A 24087-nucleotide genomic window follows, 5' to 3' on the forward strand; every position below is an offset into this window, starting at 1 on the left:
ACGTGTGGTGTAACTGAGAATAGGTTGAGTGAACTCGGCAGTTTCTCCTTGGAGCGATGGAGAATGAGAGGTGACCTGATAGAGGTGTATAAGATGATGAGAGGCATTGATTGTGTGGATAGTCAGAGGCTTTTTCCCAGGGCTGAAATGGCTAGCAGGAGAGGGCACAGTTTAGAGGGCTATGGGTAACACAATAGACAATAGGTGCAGACGTAGACCATTCGGCCCTTCGAGCCTGCACCGCCATTTTGAGATCATGGCTGATATTCTACTATCAATACTCGGTTCCTGCCTTGTCCCCATATCCCTTGATTCCCCTATCCATAAGATACCTATCTAGCTCCTTCTTGAAAGCATCCAGAGAATTGGCCTCCACTGCCTTCCGAGGCAGTGCATTCCAGACCCCCACAACTCTCTGGGAGAAGAAGTTTTTCCTTAACTCTGTCCTAAATGACCTACCCCTTATTCTCAAACCATGCCCTCTGGTACTGGACTCTCCCAGCATCTGGAACATATTTCTTGCCTCTATCTTGTCCAATCCCTTAATAATCTTATATGTTTCAATCAGATCCCCTCTCAATCTCCTTAATTCCAGCATGTTCAAGCCCAGTCTCTCTAACCTCTCTGCGTAAGACAGTCCTGACATCCCAGGAATTAACCTTGTGAATCTACGCTGCACTTCCTCTACAGCCAGGATGTCCTTCCTTAACCCTGGAGACCAAAACTGTACACAATACTCCAGGTGTGGTCTCACCAGGGCCCTGTACAAATGCAAGAGGATTTCCTTGCTCTTGTACTTAATTCCCTTTGTAATAAAGGCCAACATTCCATTAGCCTTCTTCACTGCCTGCTGCACTTGCTCATTCACCTTCAGTGACTGATGAACAAGGACTCCTAGATCTCTTTGTATTTCTCCCTTACCTAACTCTACACCGTTCAGATAATAATCTGCCTTCCTGTTCTTACTCCCAAAGTGGATAACCTCACACTTATTCACATTAAACATCATCTGCCAAGTATCTGCCCACTCACCCAGCCTATCCAAGTCACCCTGAATTCTCTTAACATCCTCATCACATATAACACTGCCACCTAGCTTAGTATCATCAGCAAACTTGCTGATGTTATTCTCAATGCCTTCATCTAAATCGTTGACATAAATCGTAAACAGCTGTGGTCCCAATACCGAGCCCTGTGGCACCCCACTAGTCACCACCTGCCATTCTGAGAAACACCCATTCACCGCTACCCTTTGCTTTCTATCTGCCAACCAATTTTCTATCCATGTCAATGTCTTCCCTCCAATGCCATGAGCTTTGATTTTACCCACCAATCTCCTATGTGGGACCTTATCAAATGCCTTCTGAAAATCGAGGTACACTACATCCACTGGATCTCCCTTGTCTAACTTACACTAGGTAATTTCTAAGGTAAAGACATGTTCGGCACAGCCTTGTGGGCTGAAGAGCCTGTATTGTGACCAAGGGTCTCGGCCCGAAATGTCGACAGTGCTTCTCCCTATAGATGCTGCCTGGCCTGCTGTGTTCCACCAGCATTTGGTGTGTGTTGTCTGTATTGTGCTGTAGGTTTTCTATGTTTCTATATCCTCCCTGCAGAATGTGTGGGTTTTGTTCAGCTACTCCGATTTTCTCCCTCAGTCCAAAGATGTATGGTAGGTTAACTGGTTATGGTAAATTGCTTCGTGATTAGGCTGGGGTTAAATCGGTGTTTCTGGGTGGCTCGGCTCAAAGGGCAAATGGACCTATTCCATGTTGTATCTCAATAAATAAATAACTTTTGCTCTATTACATGCCCTCTTTTTCGCTTTTATGCTGTCTTTAACTTCCCTTGTCAGCCACAGTTGCCTCATCTTCCCTTTAGAATATCTCTTCTTTGAGATTAATCTGTCCTGCATGTCCTGAGTTGCTCCCAGAAATTGCAGCCATTGCTGTTCTGCCGTTATTCCTAATACTGCCGCTTGACATCCCTGCTACTGTCCCTTTACATTTGATCTCCCAAAGTGCAACCTCTCAAATTTGGTTGAAATATGCTCCATCACTAAGTATCCAGCACTAGGATGCCATCATATCTCCAGACCAGCAGTTCTGCTGGTGTGATCAACTAATGTGATGGGTGTCAGCAGTAGTTGTTAATAATTTGTATGAGATAGTCACTTGCTTAAGTTTGCCATTCAGTGTGATAGGTTTGGAAGAGTCCTGAGCTGCTGCATTTGATTTTTGTTTCCAGATGCCAGTTGTACCACAGATGACCAGCAACACTGAGCCAGGGTCCAGCTGCACCAAATCAGATCCTGATGCATCAAGTCCTGTACCTGCAGAGTCACAGACATCTATGGATGCTGATAAAGGAGCCATTTACAGGTAAACAATTATAAATGCCAAAAACTCACTTAATCTTGGGGAAATAAAAATATAGACAATAGGTGCAGGAGTAGGCCATTTGGCCCTTTGAGCCAGCACTGCCATTCAATGTGATCATGGCTGATCATCCACAATCAGTACCCCGTTCCTGCCTTCTCCCCATATCCCTTGATTCCATTATCTTTAAGAGCTCTATCTAATTCTTTCTTGAAAGCATCCAGAGAATTGGCCTGCACTGCCAATATAGACTGAGATGGCAATCAAATTTTTATCAGATAAGGAATTGCCACTGTTACGTTCTATGGAGAAGCTCTACCATTGGGCCATTTTTTTCTGTGAATGTTATACATTACCAGTATTTTATGTTATTTTAATAGACTATCTCTCAAGATTGATTGCTGATAAGTCAGATTTCTGGATCAGTTCATCATATGTGGAGAAGCACAACTCACATATATCAGTATCACAATGGAATAAAGGGTATTACATAGGCGTGAGAAGGAGCTTGCACAGGTAGATTGGAGGAGGATGGTGTCAGGGATGACAACAGAGAAGAGATGGCTGAAATTTTGGGGAATAGTTCACAAGGCGCAGGATAGATAGGCCCCATAGAGGAAGATGTTCTCAAATGGCAAGGGTGGGCCACCGTGGCTGACAACGGAAGTTAAGGACTATATAAAATCCAAAGAAAAGGCATATAAGGTAGGAAAAGAAATTAAGAAGTTGGATGATTGGGAAGCTTTTAAAGTCCAACATAAAGCAACTAAAAAAACTATAAGAAGAAATATGAGGTTAGACTGGCCAATAATATACCAAAAGTGTTTTTCAGTTATATAAAGAGTAAAAGGGAGGTCAGAGTTGATATTGGACCACTGGTAAATGATGCTGGTGAGGTAGTAACGGGGGACAAAGAAATGGCAGATGAACTTAATGGGTACTTTGCATCTGTCTTCACTGTGTAAGACACTAGCAGTGTGCCAGAGATCCATGAGTGTTGTGGAGCAGGAGTGAGCACCGTTGCTATTACAAAAGAAACAGTGCGAGGCAAACTCAAAAGTCCTAAGGTGGATAATTCACCTGGACCAGATGGACTATATCCCGGAGTCCTGAGAGATATAGCTGACAATATAGTGGATGCAATGTTCATGAACTTTCAAGAAACACTTGATTCTGGCATCGTCCTGGAGGACTGGAAAATTTCAAATGTCAGTCCACTCTTTAAGAAGGAAGGAAGACAAAAGAAAGGAAACTATAGGCCAGTTAGTCTAATCTTATTGGTTGGGAAAGTGTTGGAGTCTATTTTTAAGGATGAGGTTTTGAGGAATGTAGAGACTAATGATAAAATAAGTCAAAGTAAGCATTGTTTCTGGAAAGGGAAATTTTGCCTGACAAATCTGTTCGAGTTCTTCGAGGAAGTAACAAGCGGGGTGGATAAAGGGGAGGCAGTGGATGTCATTTACTTGGATTTTCAGAAGGTATTTGATAAGGTCCACACATGAGGCTGCTTAATAAGATAAAATACTGTGGCGTTACAGGAAAGATACTGGCATGGATAGCAAAATGGCTGACAGGCAGGAGGCAGCGAGTGGGAATAAAAGGGGCCTTTGCTGGTTGGCTGCCAGTGACTAGTGGTGTTCCTCAGGGGTCGGTATTAGGACCGCTTATTTGCACATTGGTTGTCAGTGATGTAGATAATGGTTGGCTTTGTGGCAAAGTTTGCGGATGATACGAAGATGGGGGGGGGGGGGGATAGGTAGTGCTGAGGAAGCAATGTGATTGCAGCAGGACAGACAAATTGGAAGAATGGGCAAAAAAGTGGCAGATGGAAGGGAGTTTTAGGGAAATGTATTTTGGTAAAGGAGCAACACTACAGACTAATATCTAAATGGGGAGAAGGCTCAAACATCAGAGATGCAGAGGGACTTAGTAGTCCTCATGCAAGACTCCCAGAAGGTTAATTTACAGGTTGAGTCTATGGCAAAGAAAGCAAGTGCAATGTTGATATTTACTTCAAGGGGAATAGAATAAAAAAACACGGAGATAATGCTGAGCCTTTATAAGACACTAGTCAGGCCACTCATGGAGTATCATCAACTGTTTGGGGCCCATATCTCAGAAAGGATGTGTTGTTATTGGAAAGAGTCCCGAGGATGATTGCGGGAATGAAGGGGTTAACATATGAGGAGCTTTTGGCAGCTTTGGGCCTGTTATCACTGGAATTTAGAAGAATGCGGGGGGATCTCATTGAAACCTACTGAATGTTGAAAGAACTAGATAGGGTGGATGTGGAAAGGATGTTCCCTATGGCAGGCTATCTCAAACTAGAGGTCACAACCTCAAAATTGAGGGGCGGCTTTTTAGAACAGAAGTGAGGGGGTATTTTTGTTTAGCCAGAGAGTAGTAAATCTGTGGAATGCTCTGCCATAGACTATGGGGGAGGCCAAGCCTGTGCGTATATTAAGGCGGAAGTTGTTCATTTCCTGTTCAGTCAGGGCATCAAAGAATGTGGCAAGAAGGCAGGTGTATGGAGTTGAGTGGGATCTGGGATCAGGAATGGCAGTGCAGATGATGGACAGAATGGCCTAATTCTGCTTTTATGTCTTATGGTATTATGTGCCTCACTTTGGACATTGAGTTGATGCACATGACCACTATGATATGAGTCACATTATGAGTTTCACTGTGAAGACCCATAGTAATAGGCAATTGAATAGGTTAATTTTTTGGGTTGTACATAACGGAAAAATTAAATTTTGTTAATTGTGCAAGTTTTAAAAACAAGTGTTTTATTCACATTGTAAGAGAATAATAGAATAATAATGTGTACTGTAAAATGATCACATATCCACTGGAGTTGAAAGATTGGAAGGTGATTAGTCATACAGACATAGAGACATCTAAATGAAAACAATCCCTTCAGCCCAACTTGTCCGTGTGACCAAGGTGCCCATCTGAGCTATTCCCATTTGCTCATATTTGCTTATATCCCTCTTAGCCTTTCCTATCCATGTACTTGTCCAAATGTCTTTTTAAATGTTGTTATTGATCCACCCTCAACTTCTTCCTCTGGCAGCTCATTCCATACATGCATCACTACAATGTTTACGTGAAGCAGTTGCCCGTCAGATTCCCACCGTAAACTCATGTGCTCTAGTTTTTGATTGCTTATCCCTTGGAAAGGGCCATAGAACATAGAATAGTACAGCAACTTACAGGCCCTTCAGCCCACAATGTTGTGCCAACCCTCAAACCCTGCCTCCCATATAACCCCCCACCTTAAATTCCTCCATATACCTGTTTAGTAGTCTCTTAAACTTCACTAGTGTATCTGCCTCCACCACTGACTCAGGCAATGCATTCCACGCACCAACCACTCTCTGAGTGAAAAACCTTCCTCTAATATCCCCCTTGAACTTCCCTCCCCTTACCTTAAAGCCATGTCCTCTTGTACTGAGCAGTGGTGCCCTGGGGAAGAGGTGCTGGCTGTCCACTCTGTCTATTCCTCTTAATATCTTGTACACCTCTATCATGTCTCCTCTCATCCTCCTTCTGTCCAAAGAGTAAAGCCCTAGCTCCCTTAATCTCTGATCATAATCCGTACTCTCTAAACCAAGCAGCATCCTGGTAAATCTCCTCTGTAACCCTTTTCAATGCTTCCACATCCTTCCTATAGTGAGGCGATCAGAACTGGACACAGTACTCCAAGTGTGGCCTAACTAGAGTTTTACAGAGCTGCAACATTACATCGCGTCTCTTAAACTCTATCCCTCGACTTATGAAAGCTAACACCCCATAAGCTTTCTTAACTACCCTATCTACCTGTGAGGCAACTTTCAGGGATCTGTGGACATGTACCCCCAGATCTCTCTGCTCCTCCACACTACCAAGTATCCTGCCATTTACTTTGTACTCTGCCTTGGAGTTTGTCCTTCCAAAGTGTAGCACCTCACACTTCTCTGGGTTGAACTCCATCTGCCACTTCTCAGCCCACTTCTGCATCCTATCAATGTCTCTCTGCAATCTTCGACAATCCTCTACACTATCTACAACACCACCAACCTTTATGTCATCTGCAAACTTGCCAACCCACCCTTCTACCCCACATCTAGGTCGTTAATAAAAATCACAAAAAGCAGAGGTCCCAGAACAGATCTTTGTGGGACACCACTAGTCACAACCCTCCAATCTGAATGTACTCCCTCCACCACAACCCCCTGCCTTCTGCAGGCAAGCCAATTCTGAATCCACCTGGCCAAACTTCCCTGGATCCCATGCCTTCTGACTTTCTGAATAAGCCTACCATGTGAAACCCTCATGGACCCCTCATGATTTTGTATTCCTCTAAGGTCACCCCTCAAGGTCCTACATTACCAGTCCTAGCTTACCCAAACTTTTCCTATAATTCAAGCCAAATCCTGGCAACATACTCATAAATCTTCATTGCACTATTTGCACACCTATGATGGTTTTTTTCTTTAATGCGGTAGCCAAAACTAGAAACAATATTCCTGATGTGACCTTTAGCGTCTGATGGACAAAACGAAATTTCTGGAGGATCTGAGCAGGTCAACACCATTTGTAGGCAAAAGGAATTGTGTACATTTTGGGTCAAGATCTTGCATCAGGACAAGAGTGAGAGGGAAGATAGCTATCAAAAAGAAGGGACAGAGGCCAGTGAAGTCATGGAGCCCTTTGATCCAGCTGGTTGGTGTATGCTGACCAAGATGCTCCATCTCAGATATCCTATTTGGCACCATAACCACTTAAACCTTTCTGATCATATACTTGTCCAAGTGATCAAGTCAAGTCACTTTTCTTGTCATTTTGACCATAACTGCTGGTACAGTACATAGTAAAAATGAGACAACGTTTTTTCAGGACCATGGTGTTACATGACACAGTACAAAAACTAGACTGAACTACGTAAAAAACAACACAGAAAAATAAAACTACACTAGACCTACCCAGGACTGCATAAAGTACACAAAACAGTGCAGGCATTACAATGAATAATAAACAGGACAATAGGGCAGTAAGATGTCAGTCCAGGCTCTGGGTATTGAGGAGTCTGATAGCTTAGGGGAAGAAACTGTTACATAGTCTGGTCATGAGAACCCGAATGCTTCGGTGCCTTTTCCCAGACAGCAGGAGGGAGAAGAGATTGTACAAGGGGTGCGTGGGGTTCTTCATGATGCTGTTTGCTTTGCGGCTGCAGCGTGCAGTGTAAATGTCCGTAATGGCGGGAAGAGAGACCCCGATGATCTTCTTAGCTGACCTCACTATCCACTGCAGGGTCTCGTGATCTGAGATGGTGCAATTTCTGAACCAGGCAGTGATGCAGCTGCTCAGGATGTTCTCAATACAACCCCTGTAGAATGTGATGAGGATGGAGGGTGGGAGATGGACTTTCCTCAGCCTTCGCAGAAAGTAGAGATGCTGCTGGGCTTTCTTTGCTATGGAGCTGGTGTTGAGGGACCAGGTGAGATTCTCTGCCAGGTGAACACCAAGAAATTTGGTGCTCTTAACAATCTCTACCAAGGAGCTGTCGATATTGTCATTTAAAAAAAATTTTGGATAGGTATATGGACAGGAAAGGAATGGAGGGTTACGGGCTGAGTGCAGGTCGGTGGGACTAGGTGAGAGTAAGTGTTCGGCACGGACTAGAAGGGCCCAGATGGCCTATTTCCGTGCTGTAATTGTTATATGGTTATATGATGTTCAGCGGGGAGTGGTCGCTCGGTGCCCTCTTGAAGTCAACAACCATCTCTTTTGTTCACATTCACAGACAAGTTGTTGGCTCTGCACCAGTCCGTTAGCTGATGCACCTCCTCTCTGTAAGCTGACTCATTGTTCTTGCTGATGAGACCCACCACGGTCGTGTCATCGGCGAATTTGATGATATGGTTCGAGCTGTGTGTTGCAGCACAGTCGTGGGTCAGCAGAGTGAACAGCAGTGGACTGAGCACACAGCTCAGGGGGGCCCCGTGCTCAGTGTGATGGTGTTGGAGATGCTGCTCCCGATCCAGACTGACTGAGGTCTCCCAGTCAGGAAGTCTAGGATCCAGTTGCAGAGCGAGGTGTTCAGGCCCAGTAGGCTCAGCTTTCCATTCAGTTTCTGAGGGATGATTGTGTTGAATGCTGAACTGAAGTCTATGAATAGCATTCGAATGTATGTGTCTTTTTTGTCCAGGTGGGTTAGGGCCAGGTGGAGGGTGATGGCATTGGCGTCGTCTGTTGAGCAGTTGGGACAGTACGCAAACAGCAGGGGGTCCAGTGAGGGGGGCAGCAGGGTCTTGATATGCCTCATGACGAGCCTCTTGAAACACTTCACGATGATGGATGTGAATGCAACGGGACAGTAGTCATTTAGGCAGGACACTGAAGACTTCTTCGGCACGGGGACGATGGTGACGGCCTTGAAGCACATTGGAACTATGGCGCTGCTCAGGGAGACGTTGAAGATGTCAGTGAGAACATCTGCTAGCTGGTCTGCACATCCTCTGAGCACTCTACCAGGAATGTTGTCTGGTCCAGCAGCCTCCCATGGGTTGACTCTGCACAGGGTTCTTCTCACATCGGCCACGGTGAGACACAGCACCTGGTCATTTGTAGGAGGAGTGGACTTCCTAGCTGCCACGTCATTTTCCGCCTCAAATTGGGTGTAGAAGTTATTCAGCACATCTGGGAGGGAGGCATCACCTGCACAGTCAGGTGATGTCCTGTAATTTGTGAAGTGCTGGATACCCTTCCACATGCACCGTGTGTCGTCGCTGTCCTGGAAGTGGCCGGATTCGCTGGACATGTACACGCTTTGCTCCTCTGATAGCCCAGGACAGCTAGGGCTGCCTTGTCACCTGCTCTGAAGGTGGAGTCCTCAGCAGCGCACGTACCTCCGCGGTCACCCATGGCTTCTGGTTAGTGCGTATAGTGATGGTCTTGGACAGAGTAACATCATCAATGCACTTGCTGATGTAGCTAGTCACTGATGCTGCGTACTCCTCTAAGTTGGTAGAGTCGCCATCGGTTGCAGCCTCCCTGAACATGTGCCAGTCAGTGTGCTCAAAGCAGTCTTGAAGAGCAGAGATGGCTCCTGCTGGCCAGGTTTTCATCTGCTTCGGAACTGGTCTGGAGCACCTGACGAGCGGTCTGTATGCTAGGATAACAGAGATGTGGTCCGAGTAACCGAGGTGGGGGGCGGGGATGTTTGTGTAAACCAGGTCCAACGTGTTCTTCTCCCCCTCGTTGCAAAGTCCATATACTGATGGAATTTGGGGAGCACTGACTTAAGGTTCGTGTGGTTAAAATCACTGTCAACAATAAACAGTCCATCAGGGTGTGCGTTCTGAAGTTCGCTAATAGCCCTGTACAGTTCACAGAGCGCCTCCTTAGCAATAGTGCTGGGGTGAACGTACACACCGAATATAAGGACAGAGGTGAATTCCCGTGGCAAATGAAATGGTCTGCATCTAACACCCACAAACTCCACTAGCGATGAGCAGTGTTTGGAAGGTGTCCGAAATTCCATTAGTGAGCCATGTTTCTATAAAAACATACGCACAGCAGACTCTGTACTCCCGCCGAGTATTTCGTTGGAGTGGGATGTAGTCCAATTTATTGTCCAGGGAGTGGACATTGTAGAACAGAATGGATGGGAGAGCCGGCTGGCTAGGGTTTGCTTTTTGTCTGGCACGGACCCCTGCCCGTTTGCCTCGCTTCCGCTTCCTCGTACATCGCTTACGACATCTCCATTTCCGGCTACCAGCATCAGGCAAGTCCGAGGATTGTAGGCCCATTCCCCTCAGCAAGCCGAGGTCACGTAATTTGACTAGCAGATCTTTGTGAAGGTTTGATTTTGGGCAATCTCTGTATTGTAGTAGTATCTGGCGATGGTAGATCGTCGCTTTGTGTATTCAAACTTAAATTAGAAAATTAAAGTAACACCAGGTCTGAAAGTCCGCTGCTGATCTTACTTTATCTGCCTCAACTGTTTGTCTGGCAGCACATTCCACATACATATACCATTCTTTGTGTAAAAGAGTGTTTTCTCAAGTTCCTATTGAAATTTTTCCCTCTCACCTTAAAGCTATGCCCTCTAAGTTCTTGATTTCCTAATCCTGGAGAAAAGACTGTGCATATTTACTCTTTTCTTTCCCCTCTTGAATTTATACTCCTCCATGCCAAGAAATAAATTCTTAGCTTGTTAACCTCTCCATATAACTTAGTCCCCAAAATCCTGGCAACATCCTTGTAAATATTTCAGAAACATAGAAAACCTACAGCACAATACAGGCCCTTCGGCCCACAAAATTGTGCTGAACATGTCCCAACCTCAGAAATTACTAGGCTTAACCCATACCCATACCCATAACCCTCTTATTTTTCTAAGCTCCATGTACCTATCCAAAACTCTCTTAATAGACCCTATCGTATCCGCCTCCACCACCGTTGCTGGCAGCCCATTCCACGTACTCACCCTCTCTGAGTAAAAAGTTACCCCTGACATCTCCTCTGTACCTACTCCCCAAGCACCTTAAACCTGTGTCCTCTTGTGGCAACCATTTCAGCCCTGGGAAAAAGCCTCTGACTATCCACATGATTAATGCCCCTCATCATCTTATATACCTCTATCAGGTCACCCCTCATCCGTCGTTCCAAGGAGAAAAGGCCTATTCTCATAAGGCATGCTCCCCAATCCAGGCAACATCCTTGTAAATCTCCTTTGCACCCTTTCTATGGTTTCCACATCCTTCCTGTAGTGAGATGACCAGAACTGAGCACAGTACTCCCAAGTGGGGTCTGACCAGGGTCTTATATAGCTGCAACATTACCTCTCGGCTCCTAAATACAATCCCACGATTGATGAAGGGCAATGCACCGTACGCCTTCTTAACCACAGAGTCAACCTGCGCAGCTTTGAGCGTCCTATGGACTCGGATCCCATTAATACTATATTCTGCCATCATATTTGACCTACCAAAATGAACCACTTTGCACTTATCTGGGTTGAACCCAATCTGCCACTTCTCAGCCCAGTTTTGCATCCTATCAATGTCCCGCTGTAACCTCTGACAGCTCTCCACACTATCCACAACACCTCCAACCTTTGTGCCATCAGCAAACTTGCAAACCCATCCCTCCACTTCCTCATTCAGTTCATTTGTAAAAATCACGAAGAGTAAGGGTCCAGGACAGATCACTGAGGCATACCACTGGTCACCGACCTTCATGCAGAATATGACCCATTTACAACCACTCTTTGCCTTCTGTAGGTAAGGCAGTTCTGGATCCACAAAGCAATGTCCCCTTGGATCCCATGCCTACTTACTTTCTCAATAAGCCTTGCATGGGGTACCTTATCAAACGCCTTGCTGAAATCCATATACACTACATCGGTGGCTCGGATGTATTTCGTCACATCCTCAAAAAATTCAGTCTGACTCATAAGGCATGACCTGCCCTTCACAAAGCCATGCTGACTATTCCTAATCTTATAATGCCTCTCCAAATGTTCATAAATCCTGCCTCTCAGGATCTTCTCCATCAACTTACCAACCACTGAGGTAAGACTCACTGGGCTATCTCGACTCCCTTTCTTGAATAAAGGAACAACATCCACAACTCTCCAATCTTCCGAAATCTCTCCATTGATGATGCAAAGATCATCTCCAGAGTCTCAGCAATCTCCTCCCTCACCTCCCACAATAGCCTGGGTTACATCTCATCCGGTTCTGGTGACTTATCCAACTTGATGCTTTCCAAAAGCTCCAGCACATCCTGTTTCTTAATATCTACATGCTCAAACTTTTCAGTCTGCTGCAAGTCATCACTACAATCACCAAGATCCTTTTTCATAGTGAATACTGAAGTATAGTACTCATTACAACACACACAAAATGGTGGTGGAACGCAGCAGGCCAGGCAGCATCTATAGGACGAAGCACTGTCGACGTTTTGGGCCGAGACCCTTCGTCAGGACTAACTGAAAGGAAAGATAGTAACAGATTTGAAAGTAGGAGGGGGAGGGGTGAAGCTAAGAGCTGGAATGGTGATTGGCAAAAGGGATACAGAGCTGGAGAAAGGAAAGGATCATGGGACGGGAGGCCTAGGGGGAAAGAAAGGGGAGGGGAGCACCAGAAGGAGATGGAGAACAGGCAGAGTGATGGGCAGAGAGAGGAAAAAAAAGATAGGGAAAGTAAATATGTCAGGGATGGGGTAAGAAGGGGAGGAGGGGCGTTAACAGAAGTTAGAGAAGTCAATGTTCATGCCATCAGGTTGGAGGCTACGCTCTGTCCGCCAGAGAAAGCAGGATCTCCCAGTGGCCGCCCATTTTAATTCCACATCCCATTCCCGTTGTGATATGTCTATCCATGGCCGCCTCTACTGTCAAGATGAAGCCACACTCAGGATGGAGGAACAACACCTTATGTTCCGTCTGGGTAGCCTCCTATCATTACATTCCTTCTTAAGCTTCTTCCTAGTAGCCTTATAATCTTCTAGATCTCTAACATTACCTAGCTCTCTGAAACTTTAGTAAGCTTTTCTTTTCTTCTTGACTAGATTTATTACGGCCTTTGTACACCGCGGTTCCCGTACCCTACCATAACTTCCCTGTCTCATTGGAACATACCTATGCAGAACTCCACACAAATATCCCCTGAACATTTGCCACATTTCTTCTGTACTTTTCCCTGAGAACATCTATTTCCAATTTAAGCTTCCAATTTCCTGCCTGATAGCCTCATAATCCCCCTTACTCCAATTAAACGCGTTTCTAACTTGTCTGTTCCTATCTCTCTCCAATGCTATTGTAAAGGAGATTGAATAATGATCACAATCTCCAAAATGCTCTCCCACTGAGAGATCTGACACCTATTTATAATTTAATAACATCTTTCCTATAGTAGAGTGACCAAAACTGAACACGGTACTCTCCAAGTGAGTACAAAAGAGAGGTGGGGGACGATGAGCAATAGGAGCTAGGTGGGAAGAGGAAGACAGCGGGTTGGAGGGAGGGGAGCATGAAAGCAGAGACAGAGACAGGTGAACACGAGGAAATCTGCAGATGCTGGAAATTCAAGCAACACACACAAAATGCTGGTGGAATGCAGCAGGCCAGGCAGCATCTATAGGGAAAAGCGCTATCGACGTTTTGGGCCTGACAAAAGGTCTCGGCCCGAAACATCGACAGCGCTTCTCCCTATAGATGCTGCCTGACTTGCTGCGTTCCACCAGCATTTTGTGTGTGTTACAGCGACAAGTTGTTGATTAGTGGGGATACAAAGACCACAAGTGGTGGAACCTGATCCAGAAGTTGTCCTCCAAACCACACACCATGAAAAATATCACTGTACTGTCACCATCACTGGGTCAAATTCCCTCCTTCATAACATTGTGGGATAACCATACCTCTGGACTTCAGCAGTTCAAGAAGGCAGGTCACCACCGCCTTCAAAAGAACAAATAGGGATGGTGGTTGAATGTTGGTTCTATACGCAACTCCCACATTCCTTGAATGAATAAGAAAAAAATAACAAAGATGATTGTGGGAGCTATGTTGGGAGAGGTGAAGGCAGATGGAACTAGATGGAGTTGGGCTGCATATTGGTATTAGTATTAGTTTATTATTATCAAGATGACCGAGATTAAGTGAAAAGTTTGTCTTGTATACTGTATATAAATCAAGTCATTGCCCAATACATTAAGCAAAAATAAGGGTAAAACAATAAGAACGCAGAATAGCATGTAACAGCTACAGAGAAAGTGTAATGCAGGTAAATAACAAAAAACAAGATTATAATGAGGTAGATTGTAAGGCCAAGAATCCATCTTATCGTACAAGAGGTCTGTTCAAGAGTCTGGTAGCACTGGAATAGAAGCAGTCCTTAAACCTGATGGTACGTGCTTTGCTGGATGAAGTGTGGGTAGTTGGTGGGTGCAACTAGATGAAGGAGGAGGATGAAATGTCTGATGGGGACTGGAAAAGGAGCAAAAACTGAGAGAACCAGAGGTCAATTGGGAGGAGAGAGAGGGGAATTTAAAACAAACACATCAAAACATGAATCCATTGTGCGTCTGTCATTTCAAAGGTTTCAAAGGTACATTTAATGTCAGAGAAATGTATACAAAATACATCCTGAAATGCTTTTTCTTTGCAAACATCCACAAAAACAGAGGAGTGCCCCAAAGAATGAATGACAGTCAGATGTTAGAACTCCAACGTCCCCCACCCACGCATAAGCAGCAGCAAAGTGACGACCCCTTCCTCCACCAGCAAAAAGCATTGGCGCCCCCTACCGAGCACTTAAGTGTGCAACAAAGCATCCATAGACTTGCAGTACCCCAAAGACTACTCATTCACCTGGTAATTCGGCATACCACAGGCTCCCTCTCTCTTCCTAATAAAGGAAAAGAACTGTCCCCAGTTCACAACAAAAGGGAAGACATAACAAACAAATCGCTGATTTATGATGTTTAAAGTCAGTTGCGTCGCTTTGTCCAAGCTCTGTGCCCGAAGAACTCAGGTCTCTGGGCACACAGTCAGCTGCCAGCTTGCTGCTTTCGATCTTCTATCTCCCATGACACAGCAGTTTCCTGCGGTGGCACTGACCTCGAGTCCACCCGCCTACAGAGCCACAAAATCCTGGAACTCTGAAGGCATGCTAGTCTTCTAGGCCGTGTCCTTGACATATTGAATAGTGGCCGGTCATGAGACCCCGAGAGCAGGTCCCATTCCCGTAAAGAACCAAAGTCAACATGTAACTCCAGGTCAGGGTCTTGAAAAGAACCCTGAAAGGGAAAAATAGAAATATTAAAGATAGAAATAGAGCTGTTTCCAAAGATGCAAGCAAAGGAGTTGCCGTTAGGTGCCATCGTTCTGCTAAGCTCCTCTGTCCTTCAATCCCTTATTTAACAGATCCAGGAAATGAGCGCATTCAGATGGTTATAGATTTGGGGATTGTCCCACATTTCGTTGCCCTTTTCAGCCAGCAGGAAGTCAAAGTCCAGTTTAGTGAGCTGTGAGCTGTATTGTAACTACTACTGATGAGCAGACACAAGTAGTTCTTAGCTGCAAAGCTCCTTCTCATTTCCTAGAATTGCTGATGCACTGTAAAGAAAAACAGTCAGTAAGGAGACAGTCAGTTCATACTTAATTTTACTGCTGAGGGCCAACAGCAAGTACAGTCAGTGATGGACATGAATACTGTATATTCATTACTGTTACTGTATATATTTCTTGGATAAAGGTGACTTTGTTACTCAGAAAGAAACTGCTAGGGCATATACATGAAGAATAAAAAGATGACTAGAGTGAGATCCCAAGATCTCTCCGTTCATCTACAAAGCTAGCAATATTGCTATTAACCCTATACTGTGCTTTCAAGTTCGACCTTCTAAAGTTTATCAATTCACACCTTTCTGAATTGAACTCCATCTGCCTCTTCTCAGCCCAGCTCTGCATCCAGCCAATGTCTCGCTGTAACCTATGACAGCCTTCTACACTATCCACAACACCACCAATCTTTGTGTCATCTGCTAATTTATGAACCCACCCTTCTACTTCCTCATGCTCCATTTATAAAATTCACAAAGACCAGGGATCCCAGAACAAATCCCTATGGAACACCACTATTATCCTCCAGGCAGAATACTATCCACCTGCTACCGCCCTCTGCCTTCTGTGGCAAGCCATTCTGAACCCATGCAGCAATGTTTTCATGGATCCTGTGCTTGGTGACTTTCTGAATGAGTCTACAATGGGATTCTTGTCAAGTTCAATCCAGAAAAGCATGAAATGATATACTCTGGAAGATCAAACATGAAGGCAGAGTATAAGATTAGTTGCCAGATTCTTAATAGTGTGGAGAAACAGAGGGGTCTTGGGAGTCCACATCTATGGACTCCTCAAAGTTTCCATGCAAGTTGATAGGGTGTTTAAGGTGGCGTATAGTGTGTTGGCCTTCATTAGTTGGGGGAGGGGTATTCAAAAGCTCTATGAAACTTGTTAGAGTGAATTAGAAAAGTATATTTAGAGGTTTTGTAAGTTGCCTGCAAAACGTCTCTGTGCCATCTTGGAGATTTCATACTTCTTGTCACTTTACCCTTATAGCTGTGTGGCTAAGCACAGCTCCAATGACATATTTAAGTTTACTGACAACACCACTGTTGTAGGCCAAATCAATGGTAGTAACAAATCGTCATATATAAGGGAGATTGAAAATCTGGCTGCATGTTGCCACAACAACAACCTCTTATTCAATATCATCAAGACCATGGAGCTGATTATTGACCTTAGGAGGAGGAAATCAGAGGTCCAGGAGCCAGTCCTCATTGGAGGATCAGAGGTGGAGAAGGTTAGCAACTTTAAATTCCTCAGTGTTCTTTGACAAAGTTCCACATGGAAGGTTAGTTAAGAAGGTTCAGTCGTTAGGTATTAATGCTGGAGTAATAAAATGGATTCAACAGTGGCTAGATGGGAGATGCCAGAGAGTAGTGGTGGATAATTGTTTATCGGGATGGAGGCCGGTGACTAGCGGGGTGCCTCAGGGATCTGTTTTGGGCCCAATGTTGTTTGTAATATACATAAATGATCTGGATGATGGGGTGGTAAATTGGATTAGTAAGTATGCTGATGATACTAAGGTAGGAGGTGTTGTGGATAATGAGGTGGGTTTTCAAAGCTTGCAGGGAGATTTATGCCGGTTAGAAGAATGGGCTGAACGTTGGCAGATGGAGTTTAATGCTGAGAAGTGTGAGGTTCTACATTTTGGCAGGAATAATCCAAATAGAACATACAGGGTAAATGGTAGGGCATTGAGGAATGCAGTGGAACAGAGAGATCTAGGAATAACAGTGCATAGTTCCCTGAAGGTGGAGTCTCATGTAGATAGGGTGGTGAAGAAGGCTTTTGGAACGCTGGCCTTTATAAATCAGAGCATTGAGTACAGAAGTTGGGATGTAATGTTAAAATTGTACAAGGCATTGGTAAGGCCAAATTTGGAATATTGTGTACAGTTCTGGTCACCGAATTATAGGAAAGATATCAATAAATTAGAGAGAGTGCAGAGACGATTTACTAGGATGTTACCTGGGTTTCAGCACTTAAGTTACAGAGAAAGGTTGAACAAGTTAGGTCTCTATTCATTGGAGCGTAGAAGGTTGAGGGGGGATTTGATCGAGGTATTTAAAATGTTGAGAGGGATAGATAGAGTTGACGTGAATAGGCTGTTTCCATTGAGAGTAGGGGAGATTCAAACGAGAGGACATGATTTGAGAGTTAGGGGGCAAAAGTTTAAGGGAAACACGAGGGGGTATTTCTTTACTCAGAGAGTGATAGCTGTGTGGAATGAGCTTCCTGTAGAAGTAGTAGAGGCCAGTTCAGTTGTGTCATTTAAGGTAAAATTGGATAGGTATATGGATAGGAAAGGAAGGGTTATGGAGGGTTATGGGCTGAGTGCGGGTAGGTGGGACTAGGTGAGATTAAGAGTTCGGCACGGACTAGGAGGGCCGGAATGGCCTGTTTCCGTGCTGTGATTGTTATATGGTTATATGGTTATAATTTCAGAGGATCTGTCCTGGGTTCAGCAATTACGAAGAAAGCACAGCAGCACCTCTACATTCTTTGCAGTTTGCATAGATTTGGCATGTCATCTAAGAGGTGTATAAGTTTATGAGAGACTTGGATAGAGTGGACAACCAGTATTTTTTATGGCCAATATGAGAAAACATACTTTTAAAGGGAGTAGAGGAAGGTTTAGGAGGGATGATAGAGGTATGCCTTCTACAGAGTGGTGGGTGCCAGGGTTGGTAGTAGAGGCTGATACAATAGGGACATGTAAGCAACTCAGATATTCATATGCATGAAGGGAAAAATGGGTTGAAGACTGTGTAGGAGAGAAGGATTAGATTGATTGTGGAGTTGGTTTAAATATCATGTGCTGAAGTTCCCATACTGTGCTGTATTGTTCTATGTTTTATAAATAACCTAAGTATACGTGGCAGGAAAGAACTGTTTGCATACCTGAACCAACAAAAAGTAGTCTGTTCATTCTGTGTATGTTTGATGTCAAGTGCATCCTTTTTTTTGGTACATGTTATTCCAGATTTAGTCTGATTATGACCCTAATTAATTCTAGTAAAGAAATATTTACTATTGTAGTCAAATTATTTTGTTATAAAAGCTCAACATATTGATTGCCTCCCTTAATGATCAGTGCATGGCTGATTTTCGAGCTCAGCTATATTTACCTGCTTTATTCCCATGTCCCTCAGAGAGTCATAGAACACTAAAGCTTTCCAGCCCATCAGGTCCGAGCCAAACTATGAATCTGCATAGTCTTGTTGACCTGCACCTGGACCATAGCCCTCCATACCACTCTCATCCATGTACCTATTCAAATTTCTCTTAAATATTGAAACCAAAGCCACATCCACCAATTGCGCTGACAGCTTGTGCCACACTCACACCACCTTCTGAGTGACAAAGTTTCCCCTCACGTTCCCCTTAACTTTTCACCTTTCACTCTTAACCCATGACTTCTAGTTCTAGTCCAGGCATGGGCAAACTACGGCCCGGGGGCCATATACGGCCCGTTAAGCTTTTTAATCCAGCCCGCAGAACTTGATGAAATTATATTAATAAACCTTGTTAACGTTTTTTCCCCGCAATTCTGGCGTTTTCCCAATAGATGACGCATTCTATATACATTGACCTTTGTTGAGGTGCAGCGTATTATTCCACATTTGCGCTTTACTCTTTGACCTCTCACCCCTTCTGTAAAGATGAGTGGAGCTAAGGAAAGAAAAGTGGATAGAGAATGTCGGGTGTTTAATAAGGAGTGGACAACTAAATATCTTTTTACCGAACACCGATCAACTGCTGTATGCCTGATATGCCAAGAGACTGTGGCGGTTTTTAAAGAATATAATATCAGCCGTCACTTTGCCACAAAACATGCCAACTATGCTAGCAACCAGTCAACAAAAGAACGGGAAGCTAATGCTCAGAGGTTGGCAGCTAATTTACAGGCTCAACAAAATTTTTTTCACCGTCAAACTGCCATTCATGAGTCAAGTACCAAGGCGAGTTTTATGCTGTCATTCAAATTAGCAAAGGCCAGCAAGCCTCTGTCTGAAGGCGGGTTTTTAAAAGAATGTATGGTGGAGACAGCAGGTGTATTGTGTCCGGAGAGCAAAGACAAATTTGAAAAAATCAGTTTATCACGCAGGACAGTGACTCGCCGTGTGGAACTGATAGATGAAGATATAACCAGCGACTTAAATAAAAAGGCAGAGTCGTTCACGTTATATTCATTAGCACTGGATGAAAGCAACGATGTAAAAGACACTGCTCAGCTCCTCATTTTTATCTGAGGAATTAACAATACTTTTGAAATAACGGAGGAGTTTTTGACAATGGAGTCTCTGAAAGGAAAAACACGGGGAGAGGACTTGTCTGACCGGGTGTCTGCTGTCATCGAAAATATGAAGCTCCCTTGGAGTAAACTTATCAACGTCACCACAGATGGATCTCCTAATTTGACAGGGAAAAATGTCGGCCTGCTGAGGAGAATACAGAATAAAGTGAAAGATGAAAATCCTGACCAGGATGTTATTTTCCTTCACTGCATCATCCACCAGGAATCTCTATGTAAATCGGTATTACAGCTGAATCATGTTGTGAATCCTGTCGTAAAACTTGTCAACTTTATACGTGCAAAGGGACTTCAGCACCGTCAGTTCATCACGTTCCTGGAGGAAACTGATGCGGATCACCAGGACCTACTTTATCACTCCTGTGTCCGCTGGTTAAGTTTGGGCAAAGTGTTTCAACGAGTATGGGAGCTCAAAGAGGAGATCGGTGCATTTTTGGAGTTACTGAGGAAGGCCGGCGAATTTCCTGAGCTGAGCAACAAGAGCTGGCTTTGTGACTTGGCGTTTGCTGTGGATATATTTTCACACATGAATGAGCTGAACGTGAAGCTACAGGGGAAGGATCAGTTTGTGCATGACATGTACACAAACGTGAAAGCCTTTAAATCCAAGCTGGCTTTTTTCTCCAGGCAAATTTTGAATAAGTTATTCACTCATTTTCCCACACTAGCCACGCTGGAAGAGGCTGGCGCAAATGTGAAAAAATACAGCGAGTCACTGGATGTGCTGCACAGAGAATTCTGCCGTCGCTTTTCTGATTTTGAAAAAATTGACAAGTCACTTCAGTTGGTGGCCTGTCCCCTGTCACAAGATCCTGAAACAGCACCAGAGGAGCTACAGCTGGAACTGATCGACCTTCAGTCTGACCCCGTCTTAAAAGAGAAGTTCAACTCTCTTAAACTGAATGACTTTTATGCTTCACTTGGTAAAGAGGTGTTTCCAAACCTCCGGAGGACGGCACAGAAGATGCTGGCGTTGTTCGGCTCGACCTATTTGTGTGAACAGGCGTTCAGCGTCATGAACATCAACAAAGCCAGCCACACATCCAAGTTAACTGACCAACACCTCAGATCCATCCTGAGAATCGCCACAACAAAACTAAATCCAGACTTTGATGCGCTGGCTAAAAAGGGAGACCAACAACACTGTTCCCACTGAAATTAAAAATAAGTTTCTTCATTGTGTTATGTAAAAAATGCATTTAAAAATATTTTTTTCAATAAGCCTTACATGTTACATGTCATTTCTGTTAAGTGATGGACATGAGTAGTGCGCAGGTGCACGTACGTTCTCAAAATAAAAAATGCGCTCCAGATCAAATAACGCGCTCCGCATACTGGCGTGCTGTCACTGTTCTGTCCTTGTGCTGGTCGTTGTTGAGTTTTGGCACAGGGGACAATTGAATAAGAAGGAGCAGGACAAGTAGACCTGCATCTCCTACCGTTTTTGAAATAAAGACAGTCAGGAGGAGAGTGATGATGATAATATCTTGAAGGATAACAGAATTTTCAGTGCTTTAAAATAATAACTGTTACTATTAAAAAAAGCTGTATTTTATTCATTTAATTTTCAGTGTTTTAAAAGTCATTTCAATAAATAGCTAAATACCATGGGACTTCAAAGACAGATATTTTGTTGTAATGCATTTGTTCATTTTCAATTGAAATTAAAGCACATGTTTTCTACATATCCCATGATATTTTATTTTCTCTTATGAGGTGTATTACCAAAACATTCCGTCCATCTGCTCCTGGTCCGGCCCCCCTGTCAAATTTTAGAACCCTTTGTGGCCCACAAGTCAAAAAGTTTGCCCACCCCTGTTCTAGTCTCACCCATCCCCAGAGGAAAAAGCTTGCTTGCATTTACCCCATCCATCCACCTCATAATTTTGTATTCCTCTACAAAATCTCCCCTCAATCTTCTACGTTCTAAGGAATAAAGTTATAAGCTATTTAACCTTTCCTTATAACTCAGGTTCTCCAGTCCCACTAAACCAATATCTAATCTATTTGATAGAGGTACACAAAATTATGGGGGGGTACATAAATAAGAGAAAATCGGCAGATGCTGGAAATCCGAACAATACACACAAAATGCTGGAGGAACTCAGCAGGCCAGGCAGCGTCTATGGAAAGAATTACAGTCGACGTTTCTGGCCCAAACCCTTCGGCAGGACTGGAGAGGGAAAAAAAACTGTGGAGTAGATTTAAAAAGTGAGGGGAGGGGAGAGAGAAACACAAGGTGATAGGTGAAACCTGGAGGGTGAGGAATGAAGTAAAGAGCTGGGAAGTTGATTGGTGAAAGAGACAGAAGGCCATGGGTGGAGGAGCACCAAAGGGAGGTGATGGGTGGGCAAGGAGATGAAGTGAAAGTGGGAAAAGGTGATGGGAAATTGTGAAGGAGGGGGTTGGGGGGTATTACCGGAAGTCTGAGAAGTCAATGTTCATGCCATCAGGTTGCAGGCTACTCAAATGGAATAAGGTGTTGTTCCTCCAACTTAAGTGTGGCCTCATCACAACAGTGGAGGACATGGATGGACATTTCAGACTGGGAATGGGAAGTGGAATTAAAATAGGTGACCACTGGGAGATCCCGTTTGTTCTGGCGGATGGAGCGTAGGTGTTTGGCAAAGCAGTCTCTCAATCTAAGTTAGGTCACACTTATATACAAGAGGCCACACTGAGAGCACGAACAGACTCATGGGTGAAGTGTCTGTTTAGGACCCTGAATGGCAGTGAGGGAGGAGGTGTAGGGGCAGGTGTAGCTCCATAGCAAAGAAAGCCCAGCAGCGTCTCTACTTTCTGCAAAGGCTGAGGAAAGTCCATCTCCCACCCTCCATCCTCATCACATTCTACAGGGGTTGTATTGAGAGCATTCTGAGCAGCTGCATCACTGCCTGGTTCGGAAATTGCACTATCTTGGATCGGAAGACCCTGCAGCAGATAGTGAGGTCAGCTGAGAAGATCGTTGGGGTCTCTCTTCCCGCCGTTACGGACATTTACACTGCACGCTGCATCCGCAAAGCAAACAGCATTATGAAGGACCCCACGCACCCCTCATACAAACTCTTCTCCCTCCTGCCATCTGGGAAAAGGCAGCAAAGCATTCGGGCTCTCACAACCAGACTAGGTAACAGTTTCTTCCCCCAAGCTATCAGACTCCTCAATATCCAGAGGCTGGACTGACACCTTACTGCCTTATTGACCTGTTTATTATTTATTGTAATGCCTGCACTGTTTTGTGCACTTTATGCAGTCCTGGGTAGGTCTGTAGTCTAGTGTAGTTTTTTTTCTGTGTTGTTTTTTACGTTGTTCAGTCTAGTTTTTGTACTGTGTCATGTAACACCATGGTCCTGAAAAATGTTGTCTCATTTTTACTATGTACTGTACCAGCAGTTATGGTCAAAATGACAAGAAAAGTGATTTGACTTGACTTGACCTGACTTGTTCCGCTTGCAAGGATAAGTGCCAGGAGGCGGATCAGTTGGGAGGGACGAATGGACAAGGGAGTTGTGCGGTGAGCGATCCCTGTGAAATGCAGAAAGTTGGGTGGAGGGAAAGATGTACTTGGTGGAGCGATCCTGTTGGAGGTGGTGAAAGTTTCAGAGAATTATATGCTGGGCATGGAGGCTGGTGGGGTGGTAGGTGAAGACAGGAGGAACCCTATCCCTAGTGGGGATGTGGCAAGAGCAGAAGTGCGCGAAATGGAAGAGGTGCAGTTGAGGGCAGCATTGATGGTGGAGGAAGGGAAGCCTCTTTCTTTGAAGAAGGAGGCTATATCCTTTGTTCTTGTTGAAAAGCCTCATCCTGAGAGCAGATGTGGTGGATGTTTTTACAGGTTACAGGGTGGGATGAGGTTTAATCCAGGCAGCTGTGAGTCCATGGGTATAATAGACATCAGTGAATAAGCTGTCTCCAGAGATAGAGATAGTGAGATCAAGAAAGGGGAGAGAGGTGTCGGAAATGGACCAGGTAAATTTGAGGGTAGGGTGGAACATAAAAACATAGAAATAGGAGCAGGAGTAGGCCATCTGGCCAGTCAAGCCTGCTCCACCATTCAATAAGATCATGGCTGATCTGAATCATCTCCACCTACCTGCCTTTTCCCTATAACCCTTAATTCCCCTACTATGCAAAAATCTATCCAACATTGTCTTAAATATATTTACTGAGGTGGCCTCCACTGCTTCACTGGGCAGAGAATTCCACTGATTTGCCATTCTTTGGGAAAAACTTCATCTCCATCGTAAATCTATTCCCCTGAATCTTGAGGCTGT

At 44.4% G+C, this 24087-nt stretch overlaps 1 protein-coding gene across 4 annotated transcripts in view; it reads left to right on the plus strand.

Moving 5' to 3' along the window:
* Window positions 1-24087, plus strand: part of pknox1.1 (pbx/knotted 1 homeobox 1.1) — a 228454-nt gene that overhangs the window by 63443 nt on the left and 140924 nt on the right. For all 4 annotated transcript variants that reach the window (XM_073044731.1, XM_073044728.1, XM_073044729.1 and 1 more), the window contains exon 3: window positions 2248-2381. In XM_073044731.1, the coding sequence (XP_072900832.1) occupies window positions 2248-2381 (134 nt within the window). The remainder of the gene's footprint in view (window positions 1-2247; window positions 2382-24087) is intronic.

Source organism: Hemitrygon akajei, chromosome 5 (genome assembly GCF_048418815.1).
Source record: "Hemitrygon akajei chromosome 5, sHemAka1.3, whole genome shotgun sequence".
NCBI classification, from domain to species: domain Eukaryota; kingdom Metazoa; phylum Chordata; class Chondrichthyes; order Myliobatiformes; family Dasyatidae; genus Hemitrygon; species Hemitrygon akajei.